This window comes from Neoarius graeffei, chromosome 12, assembly GCF_027579695.1.
Source record: "Neoarius graeffei isolate fNeoGra1 chromosome 12, fNeoGra1.pri, whole genome shotgun sequence".
NCBI lineage: Eukaryota > Metazoa > Chordata > Actinopteri > Siluriformes > Ariidae > Neoarius > Neoarius graeffei.
In genome coordinates this window covers 30596483-30622890 of record NC_083580.1, presented here as the reverse complement: position 1 = coordinate 30622890, position 26408 = coordinate 30596483, and the positions used below count along the sequence as shown (strand labels likewise).

Below are 26408 nucleotides of genomic sequence, written 5' to 3'. Positions count from 1 at the left end.
AGCATTCCTTTTTTATTAGGCTATGCTTTTTTTTTTACTTGATTAAAACAGCAATTTGCTTTATTAGTATATTTTTCCATTGTTTTCCATTTTGTTATGTTCTATCATTTGCATTTAGCAACTTTTTCTTGACAGCATGGAGGTGTAGTGGTCGAAAAATGCAAATTTTTCGACACAAGAAGATAAGCTTCATACCTTCAAGCGTTGGCTTGAAGGTATGAAGCTTATCTTCTTGTGTCGAAAAATTTGCATTTTTCGTGTGATGTTCTTTTTATTATATAGACACATTCACAAACAAAAAGTACCCAAATTTATCAAAATAATTCATCAAAATCCTCACAAGTAACATATAGAGATTTATGTCACAGTTTTGGTTCCCCGTGTCCTAGATGTAGCTTGTATGAAAAATACAAGTGGCATATTTCCCAGTAAAACACTTGTGTACATATGTGGCAGCATGGTAGCATAGTGGTTAGCACTATTGCCTCACAGCAAGAAGGTTCTGGGTTCAAGCCCAGTGGCCGATGGGGGCCTTTCTGTGTGGAGTCTGCATGTTCTCCCCGTATCTGGATGGGTTTCCTCCAGGTGCTTTGGTTTCCCCCACAGTTCAAGGACTTGCAGGTTAGGGTAATTGGTGGCTCTAAATTGACTGTAGGTGTGAATGGTTGTTTGTCTATGTGTCAGCCCTGCAATGACTTGGTGGCTTGTCCAGTGTGTACCCCAGCTTGACCACGACCCTGCACAGGATAAGTGGTTATGGATAATGGATGGAATTTTTTTTTTCTTTCCAGCAGCCTGTTATCATATCAACTGAGAAACACAGGTATATAACCATATATAAATTAAATGTTATGAAGTATTACTAAGTGGCATTTAACCCCTGTTTTGAAATACCAAATCTTAAAGAACTAAACTTAAATGGTTTTGTGTTGGCAGCAGATAAATTCTGGTTTGGTCCCATTTGGCCCAATATGTGGCCAGCAGCTTGTGCAGGGCAAATGTAACTGCACTGGATATTAGGCCAAAGTACATATTGAGGTACTATAGTTTATTATACCACAGCACTGTTAATTTTTTTTTTTTATCTGCTTGGTCGGAAGCATATATTTTCCATAGCAACAGCTCACTCATAGGGATTCATTTGGTGGCTGCACACAAAATATAAACTAGTGTTGAAAGCTCCCAAAATTCATCATCACATTTGCTGATGACAGTGGTCATAGGCCTTATCTCAAACAATTGTGAGACCTCGTACAGGGGGTCAGAGCACTGTCACAGTGGTACCAGGATAACAACCTCTCCTTTAATGTTGGGACAACAAAATAACTGGTCATAGACTACAGGAAGCAGGCAAGAACACATAGTGCACTCAGAATAATCTAGAGCTGTGGTGAAGGAGGCACAATAACACCCCTGCCACCTATGATGGCTAAGAAGGTTGAGTCTGTAGTCCTCAGGTCTTTCTACAATGGTACCAAATGATCGCTTATCTGGGGAAGAGATGGCACCTGGATGCACTATAGGAAGAAGGCAAGCCAGTGAAGGCAGTGTGATGCACTGGGCAACATTCTGCTGGTAAACTTTTGATTCTAGCATTCATGTGGATGTTGCTTTGACACATACTACCCACCAAAACATTGTTGCAGACCAAGTACCAATCTTCATGGCAATATTATTCTCTAACGGCAACAGGATAATATGCTCTGCCACACTGCAAAAATTGTTCTGAAATGATTTGTGTTACATGACAAATGTTTCAAGGCCTATTTCAAATTAAGTTTTAAATTGGCCTCCAAATTGCCAAGATCTCAGTTTGATGGAGCATTTGTGGGATATGCTGGACAGAGAAGGAGGTCTTCTTTGGAGGTCTGGAAAAATCCATGGAGGTCCCACTTTGCAACTTACAAGACTTAAATGATCTGTTGCTAATGTCTTGGTGCCAGATAGCACAACACACCTTCAGAGTTTTTTTTTTGCATCTTGAAAATAAAGGCATCTTGTATCTTCTTGTGGGAAGTCCATGCCTTAACAGATTAGAGCTGCTTTGGTGACACAAGGGGGCCCTACACAGTATTAGATAGGTGTTTTTAATGTTATGGCTGATTGGTGTACACTTTATCTGCGTAAACTGTAACACAGCAAATCTGAATCTAATAATAAATTGATTAAAATGTGTTTTTATTTACATGGTAACATGACAAACTGTTTTGTTCTGTCTTGTGATCATGTTATAATTGCTATAACATAAGTGATAACAGGAACCTATTTAATTTGTGGACATTCCCCAGCATTAAATTATAACAATTGTTCCCAAAATAGGGATCACAACCCCATTTGGGGTCTCTTTTATTTACAAATGGGGTTGTAACAGAAACTCATAATCCCCTCTCTTGTTTCATTCAATTATTTTACAAAATACTGTTAGAAATATTGAAGATGGATCTTGTGTGCTAATACTTTGAAATGTTACTGACAGTCACTTTCAGACAAGCTACATTTAAATAAATAGTATGCACGCATTTTTAGTCTTACCACTATGCTGATGATGACTGTACTGTATGTATAAATATACAGTGTCTTGCAAAAGTATTCATCCCCCTTGGTGTTTGTCCTGTTTTGTTGCATTACAAGATGGAATTAAAATGGACTTTGGGGGGTAAGCACCATTTGATTTACACAACATGCCTATCACTTTAAAGGTGCAAGTTGTTGTTTTATTGTGACACAACAATAATTAAGATTAAAAAAAAACCCCAGAAATCTGGAGTGTGCATAGGTATTCACCCTGTTTTGTATGAAACCCCTAAATAAGAGCTGGTCCAACCAATGAACTTCATAAGTCGGATAATTAATTGATTAAGATTGACCTGTGTGCAATCAAAGTGTCACATGATGTCTGTATAAATCAACCTGTGTTGGAAGGACCCTGACTCTGCAACACTACTAAGCAAGCAACATGAAAACCAAGGAGCATTCCAAGCATGTTAGAGACAAAGTTGTGAAGAAGTATAGATCAGGGTTGGGTTATAAAAAATATCCTAAACTTTGAATATCCCATGGAGCAACATTAAATCCATTATAGCAAAATAGAAAGAATATGGCACCACTACAAACCTGACAAGAGAAGGCTGTCCACCAAAACTCATAGTCCAGGCAAGGAGGGCATTAATCAGAGATGCAACAAAGACACCAAAAATAACACTGAAGGAGCTGCACTGATCCCCAGTGGAGATGGGAGTATCTGTCCATAGGACCACCTTCAGCCGTACATGCCACAGTGCAGGCCTTTATGGAAGAGTGGCCAGAAAAGTCATTACTTAAAGGAAAAATAATAATAATAAGAAAACACATTTGCAGTTTGCCCAACAACATGTGGCAGACTCCCCAAATACATGGAAGAAGATTCCTTGGTCAGATGAGACTAAAATTTACATTTTTGGCAAACCCAACACTTCCCATCGCTCTGAGAACACCATTCCTACAGGGAAGCATGGTGGTGGCAGCATCATGCTGTGGGGATATTTTTCATCTGCAGGGACAGGAAAGCTGGTCAGGATTGAAGGAAAGATGGATTGCAGTAAATACAGGGCAATTCTGGAGGAAAACCTGTTTGAGTCAGCCAGAGGTTTGAGACTGGGACAAAGGTTCACATTCCAGCAGGACAAAGACTCTAAACATACTGCTTAAGCTACACTGGTGTGGTTTAAAAGGAAACATTTAAATGTCTTGGAATGGCCTAGTCAAAGCCCAGACCTCAATCCAATTGAGAATCTGTGGCATAACTTGAAGATTGCTGTACACCAACGCAACCCATCTAACCTGAAGGAGTTGGAGCAGTTTTGCCGAGAGGAATGGGCAAAAATCCCAGTGGCTAGATGTGCTAAGCTAATAAAGACATACCCCAAGAGACTTGCAACAGTAATTGCAGCAAAAGGTCGGTCTACAACATATTGATTTGTGGGGGTGAATACCTATCTACCACACTCCAGATTTCTGTTTTTTTTTTTTAATCTTAATTACTGTTTGTGATACAATTAGAAATAAATAAATAAATAAATAATAATAATAAATTTACAATTTTCCACCTTTAAAGCGGTAGGCGTGCTAACCCCTCAAAATCCATTTTAACTTCAGCTTGTAATGTGACAAAACAGGACAAACACCATGGGGGATGAATACTTCTGCAAGACACTGTACATAATTTTAACCAAAGTAATGTAAGTATAATTAGCTAATGTAAAGTACCAGCTGAAAGTATTGTAAGTATATTTACAATATGTTCAGCTGGTACTTTACATTAGCTAATTACACTTACATTACTTTGTAAGTATAATTAGCTAATGTAATGTACCAGTTGCAAGCACTGAGGTGAACTAGTATTCACTGTTCACCTCAATACAACCTATTTTAAATTCTGTGAGGCCCCTCTGTTGCGCATCACACCACCCCATTGTGAATTCATCCATCCATCCATTATCTGTAGCCGCTTATCCTGTTCTACAGGGTCGCAGGCAAGCTGGAGCCTATCCTAGCTGACTATGGGCAAGAGGCGGGGTACACCCTGGACAAGTCACCAGGTTATCACAGGGCTGACACAGAGACAAACAACCATTCACACTCACATTCACACCTACGGTCAATTTAGAGCTACCAATTAACCTAACCTGCATGTCTTTGGACTGTGGGGGAAATCGGAGCACCCGGAGGAATCCCACGCAGACACAAGGAGAACATGCAAACTCCACACAGAAAGGCCCTTGCCGGCCGCTGGGCTCAAACCCAGAACCTTCTTACTGTGAGGCGACAGTGCTAACCACTACACTACTGTGCTGTCCCCATTGTGAATTATTTTCTACATTTATAGCTATACAACAAACAACAGCAATATGCCTTTCTGTCACAGCTGCACCTGCTTGCACTCAAGACTCCACTTCCCAGCATTCACAGCGGCCTTCAAATATGGCCACCATGGACTACAGCACCCTTCTTGTACCTCACTGCTCATAGTCTCCTGATTCTAAATCATCTGCAGCTGTTCACAGTCACCAGAGCACACTAGAAAGGTACTTTCTTTTCACATTCATTGTCAAGTAAATGCTCAGTTACTATTAGTCTGACTTTACCAAGCCTTAGATAGCCAGGTTTTGATTTTTGCTCTACCGTCTCTGATATCCGTCTTTGTGCCTTGCCTGACCATTGCTTTTTTTTCTTTTTGACTCTGCCTTTTGCCTAATGCTTTGGATTTTTCTGCCAGTTTGCCTGATTACATTCTTTTCTCCTTTTACATCTATCTGTTGCCTGCCTTTTTGACACTGTCATTTACATTACACATACATGTGTTACTAAGGTGGCATGGTGGTGTAGTGGTTAGCGCTGTCGCCTCACAGCAAGAAGGTCCTGGGTTCGAGCCCCGTGGCCGGTGAGGGCCTTTCTGTGTGGAGTTTGCATGTTCTCCCCGTGTCCGCGTGGGTTTCCTCCGGGTGCTCCGGTTTCCCCCACAGTCCAAAGACATGCAGGTTAGGTTAACTGGTGACTCTAAATTGACCGTAGGTGTGAATGTGAATGGTTGTCTGTGTCTATGTGTCAGCCCTGTGATGACCTGGCGACTTGTCCAGGGTGTACCCCGCCTCTCGCCCGTAGTCAGCTGGGATAGGCTCCAGCTTGCCTGCGACCCTGTAGAAGGATAAAGCGGTTAGAGATAATGAGATGAGATGTGTTACTAACAATCTTTCAAATGCTTTATAGTTGGAACACAGTATATTATAAATATGGAATTTTAAAAATGCAGGGTGGTCAAGTCTTGGGGTCACAGAAAAGGTATTTCATCCATTTGGTAACCCCTGAATTATACAGTAAATCTGTCAAATGTATAACATTTTGTTCTTTGTCTACCTGCCTCTTGACAAAGTGGCTCTTTATTATAATATTCAAAATACCCCTGTTGCCTCGAACAGGTTTTCTCCTCCATGCCATCTCAAAGTTCTTTCTTGCCCTATCACTTCAGGCTTGCTCATTAATAATCTGTAATTTTTCTGGATTTCAGTAAACCTGCTTTCCAACAATGTCTATTGTTAAAGCACAATTGAATTTAATTGGTATAAAATCATATACTGAAATAAATCTAAAAAAAATTACACTCATACAAAATCATTTCATGGTAGAGAGGATTTCTAATGTGAAAAGCCACAGCAATGGTTCGCATGAGCTTGCAAGGCTGGAGTGCAGCCATTCAGCAACTAAAACATTCAGTACACAGACACTTCTTGTCATCATCCAATTCAAGACAAATGACAGTGACCACACAGAAAGCCTTCAAAGCATTCAATTTACTTACACAAATCTTGTAAAACTATTTCCAGTTCAGATTTTCTAAATGAGTTAATGCAATAATTATCTTATTTTAATGATTAAATTATTTGATTAAAGCAATATTGGGCACATACATGGCAAAAGCTTCGGCAAGCTTGGCTGGACAGAAGTTGCATAGGCAGGCTATGGGGTGGTGATACACTTTTAGCTGAAACTTCAGACACAGGATAGTTTCAGCTGATACTGTACCTGGAATAGGAGGAGTTGCTGGTGAGACTGGAGGAGTAGGGTTGCCTGAAGCCACACGAGGAGAGTGGATAGACAGGCTGACTTTGCCTGCAGGTAATTGGGAGTTGGGGTAGGTAAGGTTTGGGTGACCTTCTGACCAGGCTTGTAGTGTTTTCAGGGTTATGTATGCTGGCTAAATGTATTAACCCACAAAATTTAAAATTTCTTTTATATACAGAGTTCTAAATATCCACTCTATATGCACACTCACCAACCACTTTATTAGGATCACCTATTCATTCACACAATTATCCAATCAGCCAATCATGTGGCAGCAGCATCATGCTTAAAGTCAGTCAGATACAGGTCAAGAGCTTCAGATAATATTCACATTGAATACCTGTGACCTTAGTGACTTTGTGGTTTCATTATTTCAGAAACTGCTAGTCTCCTGGGATTTTCAGACACAACTGTCCATATATACTGTACAGATATAATGGGGGGGGGGCATCCAGTGAGCAGCAGTTCTGTGGGCAGAAATGCTTTGTTGATGAAATTTCAGAGATAACTGTGGTTTTATGAAATATCTATTTTCTCATGTGCATGCTCATATTGAGACCATTACTAGAAAGACATACTATAACAGTGCCATAGTACTTATCACGGGCGATTGCTCTAAGGCAACGAGGGAGGCTCAGCCTCCTCTAAAAATGACGAACATCGTGTAGGATGAATTGCGCTAGGCTTATGTTATAGCCGACCTTATAACATTGCTATTTCAGATCCAGAATCATAGAAATATATGTGCTCAACCCAACTACAGTGCGAAATCATTCCGTTATAACTTTCCCCAGTTCGCCTAATGTGTGTGTGAGTTTTCTGATGCAGCCCAGCCTCAGTGCACTTCAATGGCATTTGGGAGCTATGCACTTTTCAATATCAAAATGCAAGACGATTATTGGACAAATACTGCGAAAACGCCTGCCCACGGACTCCCAGCCTCACAGTGGGAGGGACATGGCAAAGCTTTCCGCGAGGAGACTGCTGATTGGTGAAAGCAGCCGGATATTTTCTTTGATTGACAGCTCGTTTCAAATATAGACAGGCAGCGGTCAATTTCAGTTCAGTCCCATGCAGATTCGCAAGTGCTGTGGTGTATTGTAAGAGATCAGCTTACATTTCGATTTCATTCATTACATACGGTTTCTACCAGCTTTTTTTAATTTGTATATATTTTCATTGTCAATAAAGTGTAAATATAGTGTTGTCAAGTTTGCAATCTTGGTTCCAGAAATTTCGTTTATTTGAGTGACTGGACTTGAACTTGAGGGGGCTAGTTCATAATAATAATAATAATTCATAATAATTTACAAAACTCAAAAACTGATATTATATTCACAATAGAACATAGACAACATATCAAATGTCGAAAGTGAGACATTTTGAAATTTCATGCCAAATATTGGCTCATTTGAAATTTCATGACAGCAACACATCTCAAAAAAGTTGGGACAGGGGCAATAAGAGGCTGGAAAAGTTAAAGGTACAAAAAAGGAACAGCTGGAGGACCAAATTGCAACTCATTAGTTCAATTGGCAATAGGTCATTAACATGACTGGGTATAAAAAGAGCATCTTGGAGTGGCAGCGGCTCTCAGAAGTAAAGATGGGAAGAGGATCACCAATCCTAATTCTGTGCCGACAAATAGTGGAGCAATATCAGAAAGGAGTTCGACAGTGTAAAATTGCAAAGAGTTTGAACATATCATCATCTACAGTGCATCATATCATCAAAAGATTCAGAGAATCTGGAAGAATCTCTGTGCATAAGGGTCAAGGCTGGAAAACCATACTGGGTGCCCGTGATCTTCAGGCCCTTAGATGGCACTGCATCACATACAGGCATGCTTCTGTATTGGAAATCACAAAATGGGCTCAGGAATATTTCCAGAGAACATTATCTGTGAACACAATTCACAGTGCCATCCGCCATTTCCAGCTAAAACTCTATAGCTCAAAGAAGAAGCCGTATCTAAACATGATCCAGAAGCGCAGACATCTTCTCTGGGCCAAGGCTCATTTAAAATGGACTGTGGCAAAGTGGAAAACTGTTCTGTGGCCAGACGAACCAAAATTTGAAGTTCTTCATGGAAATCAGGGATGCTGTGTCATTCGGACTAAAGAGGAGAAGGACGACCCAAGCTGTTATCAGCGCTCAGTTCAGAAGCCTGCATCTCTGATGGTATGGGGTTGCATTAGTGTATGTGGCATGGGCAGCTTACACATCTGGAAAGACACCATCAATGCTGAAAGGTATATCCAGGTTCTAGAGCAACATATGCTCCCATCCAGACGATGTCTCTTTCAGGGAAGACCTTGCATTTTCCAACATGATGATGCCAAACCACATACTGCATCAATTACAGCATCATGTAATGATGGTAGAAGAAGGGTAGAAGAAGGGTCCGGGTACTGAACTGGCCAGCCTGCAGTCCAGATCTTTCACACATAGAAAACATTTGGCGCATCATAAAACGGAAGATCCGACAAAAAAGACCTAAGACAGTTGAGCAACTAGAATCCTACATTAGACAAGAATGGGTTAACATTCCTATCCCTAAACTTGAACAACTTGTCTCCTCAGTCCCCAGGCGTTTACAGACTGTTGTTGTTAGGGTTTTGCTGGGATTTGAACCTGGTTCGTTGGTGTGATAATCCAGCAAACCCCCACTAAGCCACCAGGGGGATGACTCAAATGCAGAGGCGTGAGGTGGAAGTAGAAAAAGAATCAAAAGGTTTATTTATACTATATACACTATATACAGGGCAAAGCAAAAAACAACAAAGAGTATAATCTAACACTGGGAAGACAAAGGGAAAAATAAAATATCAAAAGTTTAAGGTCCAAAAAGGAAAAGGCAAAAATGCAAAAGCTCAGAAGATCCAAAAACAGTCACTACTAAATCCAAAAGAAAAGCAAAGTACAAAACAAAGAACACAGTACAGAGGAAACTGGAGATAAACATAACAGCACAAAGACTCCGTGACAAGAGGACTGAACTCAGGGGTATAAATACACAAACTAATTAAGGACACAGGTGAAGATAATCAGGACAAACAGGCAATTAACAAAAACACAAAACACAGGAACAGTGGCGGCCTCTAGAGGCCAAAATAAACATGACATGAAAAGGAAATAACAGCGGCCTCTAGAGGCCAAAACAGTCCTAGTCCTAACCGTTGTAAAGAGAAAAGGGGATGTCTCACAGTGGTAAACATGGCCTTGTCCCAACTTTTTTGAGATGTGTTGTCATGAAATTTAAAAATCACCTAATTTTTCTCTTTAAATGATACATTTTCTCAGTTTAAACATTTGATATGTCATCTATGTTCTATTCTGAATAAAATATGGAATTTTGAAACTTCCACATCATTGCATTCCGTTTTTATTTACAATTTGTACTTTGTCCCAACTTTTTTGGAATCGGGGTTGTAAGAAAAATAAATAAATAAAAAATAAAAAGTAAAAAGTCCACCAAGTAGGGGTCAGGATGTAATTCCCGTGGTGTAGCAGCCACAGTCCCACCAAAAGGCGCACGAAAACAAGTCCCACATCTCCAGCACCGCCGCCGCGACGCCGTCAGCAACATCGCTCGAACACCACGCCATGGATCCACAAAGCGAGCAGAGAAGCTCCGCCACGCAAAGCGCTGGTGTGTCCCAAACCGCCTGCTCATTTAACATGCAGGATTTCTTACTTTTCTCTTTCTCTCAGTGAACAAGGCTAACGTATCTGTTGTGAGTTTGGGTGACAGTGGTGCTGAGTTGAACTGAAATGAACTGAATCAATCCAAGCAGCTGGAAAACCTCTGATTTTTGTGTGTGACAGTAAAGCTGAACTGAACTGAACAGAGCTGCTGGAAAGCTGCTGGTTTTCTGTTTCTCTTTTTTTTCTGTGGTTTGCTTTTTTTTTTTGCCCTTGTGTCGAGGCATGAAAAAAAATGCTCCCAGGTCAGCTCATCTCGAGTCCACTTTGTCCTTGAACTGCATAGTGTCAGTCCTGCGCACTATAGCACGTGCACCTGAAGGCGCGCCTCGGGGTGCGTACGTGCCGAGTGGACTCCAGCACGCACACCATGAACAAGGCACACCTGAACTCTACTAGAGAACATTGAATTTGCCTATTTAAGGACTGCGCTGATGCAGTAGCATCGTGAAGTATTAAGTATTAAGTATGCATTACCGAGCCTTTCTTCCCATGTTCCTGTTTTCCTGGTTTCTTGATTCTTGTGCCTTGTTCTCGTTTTGCCTTTGATGTACTGTTTGCACCTCGACCGACCCTTTTGCCTGTTTTCACATTTCTGCTCTAGCCTGCCGATTTGGACTGTTTGCCTTTGTGTGTATTTGTGTACATATGTGCACTTTGTTAAACTGAACACTTCTGCACATACATCTGCCTCCCTCGCGTACCTGACAGAATACTTCGCCATACAATGGATGTAGCAGAAGTGTTCCAGTACACAATCCCACGCTGCTTCCAGGTTTCCCTGTCTCTGCTTCTCACCTTGTATTTTCATCTAAAGTCTGACTGGAGTCCCCCGGCAATTTACTACGGAATATATCACCCTATGGGATTCAGACTGCAATGTGATCTGTTCTATGAGAACTTCCAAGAGCCCAAGCCACCTGAATCCATCTGGGTAAGCTTCGTACTAACATTCATTGCTGAACGAGCATGCAGATAGGTGGACTACCTGATTTGGGTTGAACACCCATGCCTTCAAAACTCACAGACTTTCTTTGCCAAGCTCAAGTTTATTTTTGAGTCATTAGAAAAGGAGGAACCCCATGAAAATGTTTGGGGAGGGGCAATCATGCCAGTGGTTGACTCAGTGGAGGAGGCCATTGCTCTTGAGTGCCTCCTAAAGGCAACCACTCCAGTGGCCTACTCAGCTGAGGAGACTGTCGCTCCAAAGCTCCCTTCAGTGACCAACTCAGCCGAGGAGGCTGTTGCTTCAGAGCTCCCCCCAGTGGCTGATATAGAGACAGCAGAGGAGGCTGTTGTTCCTGAGCCCCTCTTGGAGGCTGTCTCTTTTGAGCTGGTTTCTCAGCCAGAACCAGCACCTGAATTAATGCCTAAACCTGTGTCTGTATCAGAATCCATGCCTGAACCTGTGCCAGCATCTGTTCATGTTCCCGTGCCAGCGTCTGTTCCCATGCCAGAACCAGTGTTCACTTCAGTGCTAGAGGTGGAGCCAGAGTCAGCGCCAGTGTCTGCTCCAGAGGTGGAGCCAGTGTCAGCGCCTGCTCCAGTGCCAGAGCCAGTGTCAGTGCCTGCTCCAGTGCCAGCGCCTGCGTCAGGGCCTACAACCAGTGCCAGCACCGGAGCCAGCATCAGAGTCTACTCCAGAGCCAGTGCCGGAGCCAGCATCAGAACCTGAATCAGAGGACGTCGGAATGACCTCTGCCTCACCCGGCCAGGAGGACATCTGCGTCGTCCTGCTGCCACCCGGCCAGGAAGACCTCTGCAGAACTCCCGTCACCAGGTCCTAACCCAGACCAAAGCAGTGCACTGACAGAGCTCGAGCCTGTACCTGAGCCAAGTCCAGAGTTCAAAAGTGAGCCAAGTCCACAGTCCAAGCCAAGTCCAGAACTCAAGTCATCTCCTGAGCTCGAGCCCAGCCCTACTTCCAAGCCAGTTCCAGAACTCCAGCCTGAGTCATCTCCTTAGCTGGAGCCAGAGTCGTCGCCAAAGCTCAAATCATCTCCAGAGCTTGAGTCCAGCCCTGAGCCCAAGCCAGATCCATTATGCTACATTAAGTACGCATTACCAAGCCTTTCTTCCGGTGTTCCTGTTTTCTTGGTTTCTTGATTCTTGTGCCTTGTTCTCGTTCTCACTCTCATTTTGCCTTTGATGTACTGTTTGCGCCTCGACCAAACCTTTTGCCCGTTTTCACGTTTCTGCTCGAGCCTGCCGATTTGGACTGTTTGCCTTTGTATTTGTGTACATATATGCACTTTATTAAACTGAACACTTCTGCACATACATCCACCTCCCTTGCATACCTGACAGAATACTGTCAGTGTTGAGCCATTCCAAGCCTCTACTCAGTAATAGGCTAGTCAACTGGAATTGCCAAGGCTATACCAGAGTGTTTTTTGGGCTAATTGCAGTGTAGTGATAGTGTTGTTTAGTAGTGTTGTTTAACTAACAAACAGTCTTGTGTGTCAGTCATCCTGTGAACACAGCTAGTAGGGGGTAAGTAACTGTATCACCAGTAGCCATTGGTAGAAACAAGTATGGTTGCCATAGTTAGTTGGCATACTTTGAGAGAGAGTGATAGTAAACAAGAGCGACAGGTTTGAAGCCTCACCTGTGCATTTTCTTATTTTCACTGTTTGAGCACAGCCTGTCTGTCGTCACCTCGTAGCCATGACATTAGCTTACATTCAAAGGGGTAGACTGAGAAATAGTGCCCACGTCACTAGCTCGTCAGGTGTAGGTCCGTGCCCAAACCAGGCAGTCAGGATGAGCCACCGTAATACCCCACATACGTCAGGAGGTGAGAAGGATAGCCTTCCTCCTCTGGAACCTATTCCCCTCTCTGACTTCATCTCTGATCTCCTCAAAATCTCTCCTAAGGAAAGGGAAGAACTTGGGCAATTAACCCAGGATGAGTGTCAGACAGAGATTGACAGCTTGATACAATACATGCAGAATCCCCAATGCGGTGTCATCACCATCCAAGAGGTGGTAGGCAAGTTGTTTCTGCTCCATCACCAATGTACCCATTTGGAGTTGGAAATGCTCTGGGGGGAGAACAGGGAGTTGAGCGCTAGCCGCGACCAGCTAAATGCAATGAATTCGACCCTACGCGATGAACTCAAGCTTACCAATGATTCGCTAGAGGAGTGTGCCAATAGACTCCAGCTAGCTGAATGGTCTAGCAGGAAAGCTGCCAACAACTGGGCCCAGGAAGAAAGTCACAAAACATGTGCCAGGGCCAAAGCGATGCTTCATGCACCATCCATGGAGGCAAAGGCAGAAACAGAGCCAGGATTTGGGGGAGGGGCTGAGTTTGACACAGACTCCGAAGATTTCTTGGTCGGTCACCAAATGCCCCCCCTTTCCAAACCAAAGTGCCAAGTTGCTGCCCCCTCCCGCAATCCTGGTGGAGCAGAATCATGCCCACCTGCACTTGAGGGGCCCCCAAAGCTCCTGACCATTAAAAGGGAGAAGAAGAATGGGGTCTTCAGCAGTAAACCCCACCTACAAACACTCTTTCTCTTCCTCCTCCTCTTCTGATGAGTACCATGTGAGGTATCCCCCTCCATCAAACTCATCATCAAGTAGCTCAGAGAGCAAACCTCCCCAAAGGTCCAGGAGGACACAAAGGAACCGTTCCCCTGGCCTCCGTATGCGCCAGCTTGATTCCTTTGCAAAGGACATCGAGCAATTCGACCCTGACAGCCGCAATTCCACCATTGAAGGGAAGTGGAACATTGCCTCTCTGACCTGCCCCAAGCCACACCAAGGGAGAAATTGAAGCTTATCTTGAAGACAATCAGTAGAAGCATTCATGCGTTCATTGAAACCCAGCCGCCCTGTATCCGCGACAAGTACTCCAGACTCTGCAAGGTTCTGCGCAAAGAATACTCGACTTACACAGACCATCAGCACCATTCAAATTAAGCATAAATGAGCAGAACCCCTACGAGAGTACTACAGGCGACTGAGGAACGCCTACTTCCAAGGCACCAGGCCTGGAAGAAGACCGAGGTTTCAGATCCTTGTTTCTGCACAACCTTCACCCGTGTGTGCACACTCACGTTATGCTAAAGTGCCGACAACGTGAGAAAACAATGCAGGAAATCAGACAGATGGCCCAGATGACATGGGAGACAGTTGTGCGCCCAACCGACAGACTGGATGAGGACGTAAGGGTGCTCAACATACAATCTCAGGGTAGCGCACTGTTGGAATTGGAGGGCTGCAAAGTACTCTCAGAAGGGTCAACCGGAAAACTAACCACACCAAACCACCAACAGGGCAGGCAGAAGAGCCAGCAAGGCGAGCCCAGGAGAGCTGTTGGTTCTGGTACCAACGACCTGAGCAAGCCGGATGGCCGCCACCCATGAAGGGAACTGACCCATCAGGAGCAGAGTAATCGACAACAAGATCGTTACCCCCATGAGCCGCAGAGAAATCATTTTGATAGGAGACCAAATGATTGGTTCAGTTATGGCCCCCAGCATGGGTTCAAAGGCAAAGAGACCAAACCCAAGGGCCAACTTAGGGCAGAAATAGAAACCTTGAAGGAGCTTGTGGCTGACATCAAGAAGCAGCTTGCTACATCTTATAAATGCTCCCCCAGCCCAAAGGGGGGTAGACAGCCCATAGCAGCCTCACTCCACCTTTTCTTTTTTTTTACCTTGCATGCATCGCTAACCACATAGGCATGCACCACCATTAAGTATTCACCCAGAAATCCAACAGAGACTGCTTGTCCAACAGGACCAGCTGCAGGGCCTAGGCAGAACCCTGCAGGGAACCATTCTCACAGTCAACATGCACTCAGCATTAATAAATAACACCCTGCATGCTTTAGACACATTGTCAGGAATTGTATGGTTAGATATAACCTGTGTGTGTGTAATTAGAGATCTGATGCAGGACTTGTTGAGAGAAGTTAGTAGCTCAGTTAACAGCTTAAGTGGTGGAAAAAAATCCCTCCTTACCTAGTTCCTCTTAGCATGGTTGAGAACATACTGAAAGCTACTACCACCACGAATGTATATACCTCACAAGTACACCTGGCATATAGTCTTGGCAGTGCTATTCCCATATTTGTTAACCCGCAAGACCTGGAAATAGGATTCATACTTAATCTACCCATCATTGAGAGACAGAACATTTATAGGTTGAAATCTGTCTTAAACATAGGCTTCTGGAAAGACAATATCCACATACACATCAAAACACCACCCATGTTAGCGTACCATGATGACAATCCATCTCTCTACCTCATCCCTAACTTGAACATGTGCACCTCCACCAAAGATATACACTGAGTCTGCCCAAGCAACCCATTCATTAGGGACACAACTGGGCGTTTGTGTGGACTAAGAACTGATGCCCCTGAACAAAAGTGTGACGGTAGTATGTCCATCAAGGATGAGAGCGTTGAGACTAGGGTAGAACAAGTAGGTAATCAATGGATAGTTAGCACCCCAAACACTGAAATCCTGATGTCTTACGCCTGGCATGACACAGTCACTAGGATGAAAATTCCCAACCAGACGGTGTTCCTCAATGTCCCACAGGGAGCTACCATTCATATAGATGACATTGCGTTACATCACCTCAACCCTGATAGGTATGAGACCAAAATTGAAATGATAGATGCATTCCAAGGTCACGACCTGAACATTGATGACACTCTTCAACAGCAGCTCCTGGCTGAAGGGACTAAAATGGCAAAGTTCAATCTAGAACCAGCTGGACTAAAAACCATATTCTCTAAGTAATTAGTCGGACAGTCATCTAATCTAGGACATCCTGTCACTCCTCCTCAGTGGCTGGGTCATCATGGCAGGAATTGCATACATGCTATACAAACACTACAAACCAAACTTGACTCCCTAGTCAATGTACCCGGCAGCTGGAAGCACTGCAGTGTCCGGTACACCCCCTCATCGCAGGCCGCCACTAACCTTCCCAAAGAATAGGCTTGCTGACCCCTATAACTAACACCTCTTTGTTTCTCTTTCCAGGTATACTTGAAAATATACTTGAAATGTGTTGAATATATTTTGAAATGTAACCTTTTAAAGTGTAGACTACCCCATAGTTACTTAGTGTTGCTTAGTTACACGAATAGTAGACATATCATCTGCCCAGATGCTAATAGCCTTATATGTACCCAGATGCCAAAGCCTGCATAACCTGCTAATGTTTTCAGGACTGAAAGAGCGTGAGTGAACTACAGACATGAACTATACAGCCTTCTGTTGCTCTCAAGGACTATGGAAGAACCTTTGATCTTGAGACCAAAGAGGGGGATGTAGAGATGGATTGCCATGCCCGTAGCCATAGTAACCATTTATGAACCATCTTCTCCCTTTCACTGTACAGCATTGAACACACCAATCCCTGTACTCGACACCATGTTCCATCTCCACCCATTCTTCTGACTCCCTGTAATGGTATTGGATACAGAGATGATACCAGATACCAAATACAGTGACATCACGACTGTGCTTTAAACTCACGGCAGAATCAAAATTCTCTCTCTTTGGCGGTGGATTTCACGCATGAAAGAGAAGCCGATGCATCGGTGCTACAGAAGGACAAAGAACAAAGAACGAGCTGTTGATACCTGACCTTTTGCCAAAGTTCAATGTATTTGACCTTTGCAGAGTTGTAATAATAACTGAACCGGTTAGTTACTGCAGCCCACGCAGTATTTCAAAGAGAAAAGGTGACCGGATCCCTTTTCCCTTTCTCAACGTCGATGAACTATAAACAAGATTCCTTCCAGATCATCGGATGACCAACGGAACACTGAAGATCTTTTAGCTGATGAGCTGTAAAAGTGAAAGAAACAAAACTGTCTTCTCCCTGGACCTGCGCTCCGCACTGTCTTCGGATAACAGAAGGCGCAAGAGTGATCTCAAGTAAGGCTGGCATCTGGGCAGTTGTTAGTCTTAGTTGTGGCTAGTTAATGTGAAGAATGTTCATTCATTCATCTCATTATCTCTAGCCGCTTTATCCTGTTCTACAGGGTCGCAGGCAAGCTGGAGCCTATCCCAGCTGACTACGGGCGAAAGGCGGGGCACACCCTGGACAAGTCGCCAGGTCATCACAGGGCTGACACACAGACAACCATTCACACTCACATTCACACCTACGGTCAATTTAGAGTCACCACACTCAAAAAAAAACCCCATTGGATTTACTTAACCGAGTTATGGCAACTGGTCCCACGAAACTGTGTTAATTTAGATGTATTGAATACAGTTATGTTGAGTTATTCAAAACATAACTGTATTCAATACATCTAAATTAACACAGTTTCGTGGGACCGGATGCCATAACTCGGTTAAGTAAATCCAATGTCATATTTTTTTGAGTGCAGTTAACCTAACCTGCATGTCTTTGGACTGTGGGGGATACCGGAGCACCCGGAGGAAACCCACACGGACAAGGGGAGAACATGCAAACTCCGCACAGAAAGGCCACGGGGCTCGAACCCGGACCTTCTTGCTGTGAGGCGACAGCGCTAACCACTACACCACCGTGCCGCCCATGAAGAATGTTGTTCATTTGAATTCATTTATGGTTTAAATGTGCACATTTGGCGGCACGGTGGTGTAGTGGTTAGCGCTGTCGCCTCACAGCAAGAAGGTCCTGGGTTCGAGCCCCGGGGCCGGCGAGGGCCTTTCTGTGTGGAGTTTGCATGTTCTCCCCGTGTCCGCGTGGGTTTCCTCCGGGTGCTCCGGTTTCCCCCACAGTCCAAAGACATGCAGGTTAGGTTAACTGGTGACTCTAAATTGACCGTAGGTGTGAATGTGAGTGTGAATGGTTGTCTGTGTCTATGTGTCAGCCCTGTGATGACCTGGCGACTTGTCCAGGGTGTACCCCGCCTTTCGCCCGTAGTCAGCTGGGATAGGCTCCAGCTTGCCTGCGACCCTGTAGAAGGATAAAGCGGCTAGAGATAATGAGATGAGATGAGATGTGCACATTTTGATTCACATGAAAGTCGGTCTTAGACCGCGTGTTGTTTGATTTACTTTGTTTACTATTTGTATTTAGTTAGATCGTGCATAAGTTCTCTTTCTCTCTCCCTCTCTTTTAACTCCCTCCGTCATACTCCACTCCTCAACATCGGGATTTCAGGAGTAGCTAAGGGTTAAGTAGAAGTTGGGTTTAAGGCCTAGCCAAGACTAGTTTAAACTACAGATTCCTTTGTTTCTTCTTTTTCGTGCGCTCTCCCTGTGTTGACCATCCCCCTCAGGGCGCGGCCTGGCACAAGGCTCGCGCATTCCATTCACAATCCACACACACACATACCTACTCATACACCCACCCACACAATCGTGATTTCCCTATCACATTTTAATATCCACTCGCCCCTACACTGTAACACTGGCATATAGCTTATTACTTCTGATTTCCATTAATGCCTTAATTATCATATACACTACTGATTCTTATTTGTATACATTGTATCACCATTTATACTGAATTATCCCTTAGCTGCTATTGTTGCTATATCTGATCAGTATTAGTTTGCTAATTCATGGCAGCTATTTCAATAAATGGTATCTTTGGAATAAACTGTGTCCTGTTTATTGCTACAACACCCACTGAATGCCAACCTCTGCCAAATAAGTATTCTAATTGCCTTCACCCATTTGGTTGTTATATGAATGTCATAGATCTAGAGTAAACATATTACATTAGAGCTACAATACTCAAACTATAGCAACATCACCGCTAAGTTATTCCATTGATTTTAATAGTTTGTCTATAAACTATTAGACACCTGAATTAATGATTAATGAATTTATGAGACTGATCTCTTTTGATATGAGTGATTTGATAAGCCTATTGCAACTACATTTTGAAGAAATAAACGCCATGTTCTCCAGACCAAAGACAAAAAAGCCACAGGGACCAAAAAGCCACAGGAAACTGCTGTTCCACACAGCTCATTATAATCTGATGGCAAGGCACCTTGGTGTAGAGAAAACCATACTAGGGGCTCTAATGCCTGCTAGGACTCTTACTAGTGAAAGTAATAGTGGAAACCAGGGTTTTGTTGGCCAGCTCAGGACTATGAGCAAAACCCTGTGGTTCTACTGCTAGATCCTGTGGAGCAGGAACAGTGAAAAACACAGAATCACATCCAGAAGGCCATGAGGCCAGTCATGGTCTCGTGTGTCCTGACCCAGAGGGTCATTTGATTTCATTAGGAATAATCATGCTTGACTCAGCATCAGCAACGAAGATTATCTTTGAACAAACAACACCTGGTGCACTAACACAGACAGTCACTGATCCCCGGACTTGGAGTATGTGACTGTCAAATGCAGACCTGTTTTACCTTCTTCCCAGGGAGTTTACTGTGGTCATGATCACTGCTGACTACATCCCACTGGATACTATTGCTAACTTGGCTCTTGGGCATTTGCATGGCAGCATTTGCAGTCAGCAGAGCATTTATCCTGACACTGTGTGCATCATAGCAGGGGACTTTAACCACGTGGACTTAAAATCAGTGATCCCCAAATTCCATCAGCATGTTAAGTGTGCTACTAGGGGAGCCAACACTCTGGACAAGGTCTATATTAACATCAAGCTGGGCCATTACCTCACCTGGGCCAGTCGGACCATATGTCTCTGCTTTTACTCCCCACATATACCCCCATCAGGAAAACTGCTCCTACCACCATTAAGATTGTTAAAACATGGCCTGATGAAGCCTCTCAGCAGCTGCAGGACTGCTTTGACAGAACCAACTGGGATATCTTCAAACATGTAGACTTGAACATGTTCACTGACCATGTTCTGTGTTACATCAAGTACTTCACGGACATTGTCACAGTGGACAAATGCATCCAGGTCTATCCCAATCAGAAGCCCTGGATGACCAGGGAGGTCCAGCAACTGCTGAAGGAAAAGGACATCACCTTCAGGACTGGTGATATGGCTCTCTTCAGCGCAGCCCGTGCCAACCGAAGAGAGGCATCTGGAAGGCCAAGTCGGACTATAGGAGGAGGATTGAGGACCATCTGGACAGCAACAACAGCAGGCAGGTGTGGCAGGGAGTCCAGCACCTCACCAACTACAGGACCAACGTTGGAACGGCTGATGGGGACACTTCACTGGTGAAGGAGCTGAACATCATCTTTGTCCAATTTGAGGAGGAACCACCACAGGCAGCCACACTAGACACAGTGGCCCACAGCAACCTCACCCTCACAGTGGAGGAGGGTCAGGTGAGGCGCACACTGCAAGCTGTCAACCCAAGGAAGGCTGCAGGACCTGATGGCATCTCTGGATGCATTCTGAAGGACTGTGCAGGCCAGCTGGCTGGGGTCCTCACCAGGATCTACAACCAGTCCCTACCCCACCCTGCCTGAAGGCCTCCACCAGAGTCCCCCTGCCCAAAAAACCAACCATCTCCAGCCTTAATGACTACCGGCCAGTAGCACTCACCTCTGTGGTGATGAAGTGCTTCGAGAAGCTGGTCCACAGTCATATCATGTCATTTATCCTTCCCAGCTTTGACGCACACCAGTTTGAGTACAGGGCTACTGAGGACACCATAGTCACAGCCCTCCATGCTGCATTGACCCACCTGGAGCAACAGGGGAGCTACACACGGTTGCTCTTTGTGGACTTTAGCTCTGCTTTCAACACCATCTTTCCTCACAAACTGGTGTCTAAACTGTCAGCCTTGGGAGTTCCACACCTCACCTGCCTTTGGATAAAGTTCTTCCTAACTGGCCACACTCATAGGGCTAGAGTAGGCCCCCACACCTCCACAACTATTAGCCTCAGCACTGGCTGCCCACAAGGCTGTGTGCTGAGCCCCCTGCTCTATACCCTCTACACTAATGACTGAACCCCCGCCCACCACAGCAGCAACATCATCAAATTTGCGGACAACACCATAGTGGTGGGGCTCATCTCTGGAGGGGATGAGTCCACCTACAGAGATGAGGTGGGGTGGCTGGCGACGTGGTGCAGTGACAACAACCTGCTCCTAAACACGACAAAGACCAAGGAGCTAATTGTGGACTTTAGGAAGAAGAAAACAACAATTCAGCCTTTATTCATAAATGGGGACAGCATGGAGAGGGTTTCTGACTTCCGCTTCCTGGGTGTCCACATCTCAGAAGACCTGACTTGGGGCGCCATGACAACGGTACTGGTAAAGAAGTCCCAGCAGAGACTTTACTTCCTGAGGGTCCTCAGGAAAAACATCTCCCAAAAACTGCTGGTGTCTTTCTACTGCTGCTCCATTGAGAGTATTCTAACTTACTGTCTCTGTGTGTGGTACACCAGCTGCACAATGGCACAGAGGAAGGCACTCCAGGGGGTTATAAAGGATGCCCAGAAAATAGTAGGCTGCCCTCTTCCCCCACTGGAAGAACTACACAGTTCCTGCTGCCTCAGGAAAGCTCAACACATTCTGCAAGACTCAACACATCTGGGTCATAAACTGCTTGAATTGCTGCCATCAGGCAGACGATACAGAACACTTAAAACAAGGACAAACAGACTAAGAAATGGCTTCTTCCCAGTAGCTGTCAGTACACTGAATGCTGCAAGTGTCTAGATGTTTTGTATTGTGTGGCTGTGTTTTATTCTTTCTTTTTAAAGTATTTTATATTTTTGTATATATTTTATATTTTGTATATAACAACTTTTCCCCTTTTATGTTGCACTTATTAAGGTCTGCACTTTAATTTAATTTCGTTGTATGTTACAATGATAATCAAGATTTCTATTTCTATTTCTACCTGTGTTTGAACTTTTCCCAGATCTGCTGCACCATTTCTGGAGATGTCACTTTCCCAAACATATGTGCTGTCTGGAGAGCGCATCTGTTGCTCCATTGTGCAGACCAAGCAGATGAATTACCTTCAGTGAGGTTAATCATGGTTGAGCCCACTTGGAATTTTTGCCTGAGGTGGAGGTTTTTCATATTATGAGCCAAGGCCTTCACCATGGAATGCTGGCACCACATATTAGCCGAGTCCTTCACCATGGAGTGCTGGCATGTGGACAGTGACTGCAACAAATCTGCCACATAATTTACATCCCTGATTCCAAAAAAGTTGGGACAAAGTACAAATTGTAAATAAAAATGGAATGCAATGATATGGAAGTTTCAAAATTCCATATTTTATTCAGAATAGAATATAGATGACATATCAAATGTTTAAACTGAGAAAATGTATCATTTAAAGAGAAAAATTAGGTGATTTTAAATTTCATGACAACAACACATCTCAAAAAAGTTGGGACAAGGCCATGTTTACCACTGTGAGACATCCCCTTTTCTCTTTACAACAGTCTGTAAACGTCTGGGGACTGAGGAGACAAGTTGCTCAAGTTTAGGGATAGGAATGTTAACCCATTCTTGTCTAATGTAGGATTCTAGCTGCTCAACTGTCTTAGGTCTTTTTTGTCGTATCTTCCGTTTTATGATGCACCAAATGTTTTCTATGTGTGAAAGATCTGGACTGCAGGCTGGCCAGTTCAGTACCCAGACCCTTCTTCTACGCAGTCATGATGCTGTAATTGATGCAGTATGTAGTTTGGCATTGTCATGTTGGAAAATGCAAGGTCTTCCCTGAAAGAGATGTCGTCTGGATGGAGCATATGTTGCTCTAGAACCTGGATATACCTTTCAGCATTGATGGTGTCTTTCCAGATGTGTAAGCTGCCCATGCCACACACACTAATGCAACCCCATAACATCAGAGATGCAGGCTTCTGAACTGAGCACTGATAACAACTTGTGTCGTCCTTCTCCTCTTTAGTCCGAATGACACGGTGTCCCTGATTTCCATAAAGAACTTCAAATTTTGATTCGTCTGACCACAGAACAGTTTTCCACTTTGCCACAGTCCATTTTAAATGAGCCTTGGCCCAGAGAAGACGTCTGCGCTTCTGGATCATGTTTAGATACGGCTTCTTCTTTGAACTATAGAGTTTTAGCTGGCAACGGCGGATGGCACGGTGAATTGTGCTCACAGATAATGTTCTCTGGAAATATTCCTGAGCCTATTTTGCGATTTCCAATACAGAAGCATGCCTGTATGTGATGCAGTGCCATCTAAGGGCCCGAAGATCACGGGTGATGAGATGAGATGAGATGAAATAATCTCATCTCATTATCTCTAGCTGCTTTATCCTGTTCTACAGGGTCACAGGCAAGCTGGAGCCTATCCCAGCTGACTACGGGCGAGAGGTGGGGTACACTCTGGACAAGTCGCCAGGTCATCACAGGGCTGACACATAGACACAGACAACCATTCACACTCACATTCACACCTACGGTCAATTTAGAGTCACCAGTTAACCTAACCTGCATGTCTTTGGACTGCGGGGGAAACCGGAGCACCCGGAGGAAACCCACGCAGACACAGGGAGAACATGCAAACTCCACACAGAAAGGACCTCGTCGGCCACGGGGCTCGAACCCGGACCTTCTTGCTGTGAGGCGACAGCGCTAACCACTCCACTACACCACAGTGCCACCAACATAAATAATATGGCTATGAAATAAATCCTGAAATACATATTAAAATATACACATAAATATAAATGAGTCAATATAGTTCAATAAATAAATAGTTTTTTATTTCAAAACGATCTTTTTCAAAGGACTACTTTCATTTATTTAGAAGACTTTTTACTTCCTAATGCCACATTCATTTCCCAGCTCTGTTTATTTTCATCTGTTATATTCAAATATGTACAAATTTAAAAGGCATGGTGGTGCAGAAGTTAGTACCGTTGCCTCACAGCAAGAAGTTTCTGTGTTCAAACCTCATGGCTGATGAGGGGCCTTTCTGTGTGGAGTTTTCTTCATGTTCTCCCTGTGTCTGTGTGGGTTTCCTCCGGGTGCTCCGGTTTCCCCCATAGTCCAAAGACATGCAGTTAGGTGAATTAACTACTCTAAATGATTACTCCATGGCCAAAAGCAGTGCAGCAGAGGAGCTGGCTGTACACTGCAAAAAATCTGAAAACTGAATCTGAGGAGAAAATTACTACTAGTGAAATTATCTTGCTGCAAGGACAGATATTTTTACTTGATAAGACATCTTGGAATAAGTTAGTCACAATCTGGAACTAGGTTTAACAATCTCAGAATTGGTGTCTTTTATTCTTCTAATAGAAAATGCTAGATCGTTTCAACTATTTTCAAGATATTTTCACTTGCTAAGATATCATTTTTGCAGTGTACTTACTTAGCCAAGAAACCCTAGGAAAGGGACCCAACCCACAACACTCTGGGTGAGTGAATAATTATATTCAAAGAAACAGGGCATGGTTATGTCACAGATTCAGACCAAAGCAACAGCACCAGAACTCACTGGTGTTTGATGGCAGAAGAGTAGGATGTGTAGCAGATCATCGAACTGGTGGTACTGGATTAATTTGTCATTTGATTCTCAACAGGACTGGCAGAATGGGTCCATTGCCACTGGACCACAACCCTGCACAAAGCCACTGAGCTGTCAGAAGATCACGTGGTGGTGACCATTGATCTGGGTGTCTCCCTTTTGCTCTCTCCCCAGAACTGAGTTGCAGGAGCACCAAATCCAGCCTCCCAAACCTGGTTTCCTCCCCGATTTTCCTCCCCAATCTTCTCCTTAACCTCTGATGTCTCCCCAACTCTCTCTCTTTCTACAACCTTCCAAACCCACCAGAACTACAGCAAAGCTTTGCATGTGCAGTGGGAAAGCTGGGCATTTCCATGATCAGTGTGCCTCATGGAAGTAGGAACACTGATCTGGATCCCAGATGCACTGCAGGTGGGATGCACTCCTTGATTGAGCAGGAATGTACCATGTGTCAGTAAGTATACAAGAGGATACACATCAGGCCTTGCTGGACTCAGGATGTAACCAGATCACCATCCATCAAAGCCTGATTCATTGTGGGGCATTGAGGAATGCATGACTGTTGAAGGTTAGGTGTGAGCATAGGGATGTTTACAAGTAATCTGCTGGTGCAGCAAAACACTAACAGAGTTGTGGCTAACTCCACATTACTTCCACACAGAAACAACACATCATAGCAACAACAACACCAGTTGCATACCAAAACAAACAAAAAAAAAACCCCAACCATATCAGGCAGTACCCCTCTGGTAATAGCCTGCCTTAAAGTTACAGGGCACATTTTACAAGTATCATGAACATGTCTGAGAAAATTATGACTAAAACATTGACTAAAATTAGACTAAAATTAAAACTTAGTTCTACTGATGAAATCTTGACTAAAACAAAACTACAAAAAAGACTAAAACATGATGAAAATGGAACTACAATTTTCAGTACATGACTAAGACCAAAACTAAATGTAAAATTCTTGTCAAAATGAATACTGTTTACCATCTGTAAACAGACGGCCTGGTGGAGCAGTTTAATCAGATGCTAAAAAGCATAATTTCTAAACTCATTCATGAAGATGCATGAAATTGGGATAAGTGATTTGAGCCCCTATTATGTGCAGTATGAGAGGCCCCAAAATGTTCTGGACCTGAGTGCAAAACTCTACACCTTAAGTCACCTAACATAGGACAATTTGTGTCAAGCTCAAGAATGACAGTCCTAACTGTATGATGGGGTACTTGACTATGGGAATTTGCACTGGGAAATAAGGTATTAATACCCACATTGAGCTTCAAATTACTTGCAAAGTTGTAAGAACTCTTTGAGGTGATGCGGTGAGTCAGAGAACTTAACTGTGAGGTCAGATGAATGGATAGAGGCAATGCACTTAAAACATACCACCTTGATCTCCTGAAACTATGGAGAGAGATTGTTTCTGTGGACCCAAGACCAAAAAGTGGGTGAGGCATCAGAGGTTTTTACTTAATTTTTCAGACATCACCAGGCAGCTGAATGACCTCACTATAAGGGGACTCAGAACACAGAAATGGCAATTTGATATGTTTAACACCTGCTTGGCAACCAACACCATCCCATGAGTCTGGCAGAAGTCAGAGGTCATTAGCTTATCAAAACTAGGCAAAGACACAAACATTCCTAGCAGTTGCCGACCGATATCGCTACTGTGCCATCCATACAAGCTGATGGAAAGATGCATCCTGAACTGCA

General features: G+C 43.8%; 1 protein-coding gene across 7 annotated transcripts in view; it reads right to left on the bottom strand.

Moving 5' to 3' along the window:
* Positions 1 to 26408, bottom strand: part of tcf7 (transcription factor 7) — a 346414-nt gene that overhangs the window by 146075 nt on the left and 173931 nt on the right. For 6 of the 7 annotated variants that reach the window (XM_060935781.1, XM_060935779.1, XM_060935777.1 and 3 more), the window contains exon 6: positions 6559 to 6645. The exons of the other annotated variant lie outside the window; for it this stretch is intronic. In XM_060935781.1, coding sequence (XP_060791764.1) covers positions 6559 to 6645 — 87 coding nt within the window. The remainder of the gene's footprint in view (positions 1 to 6558; positions 6646 to 26408) is intronic. 7 annotated transcript variants of the gene reach the window in all.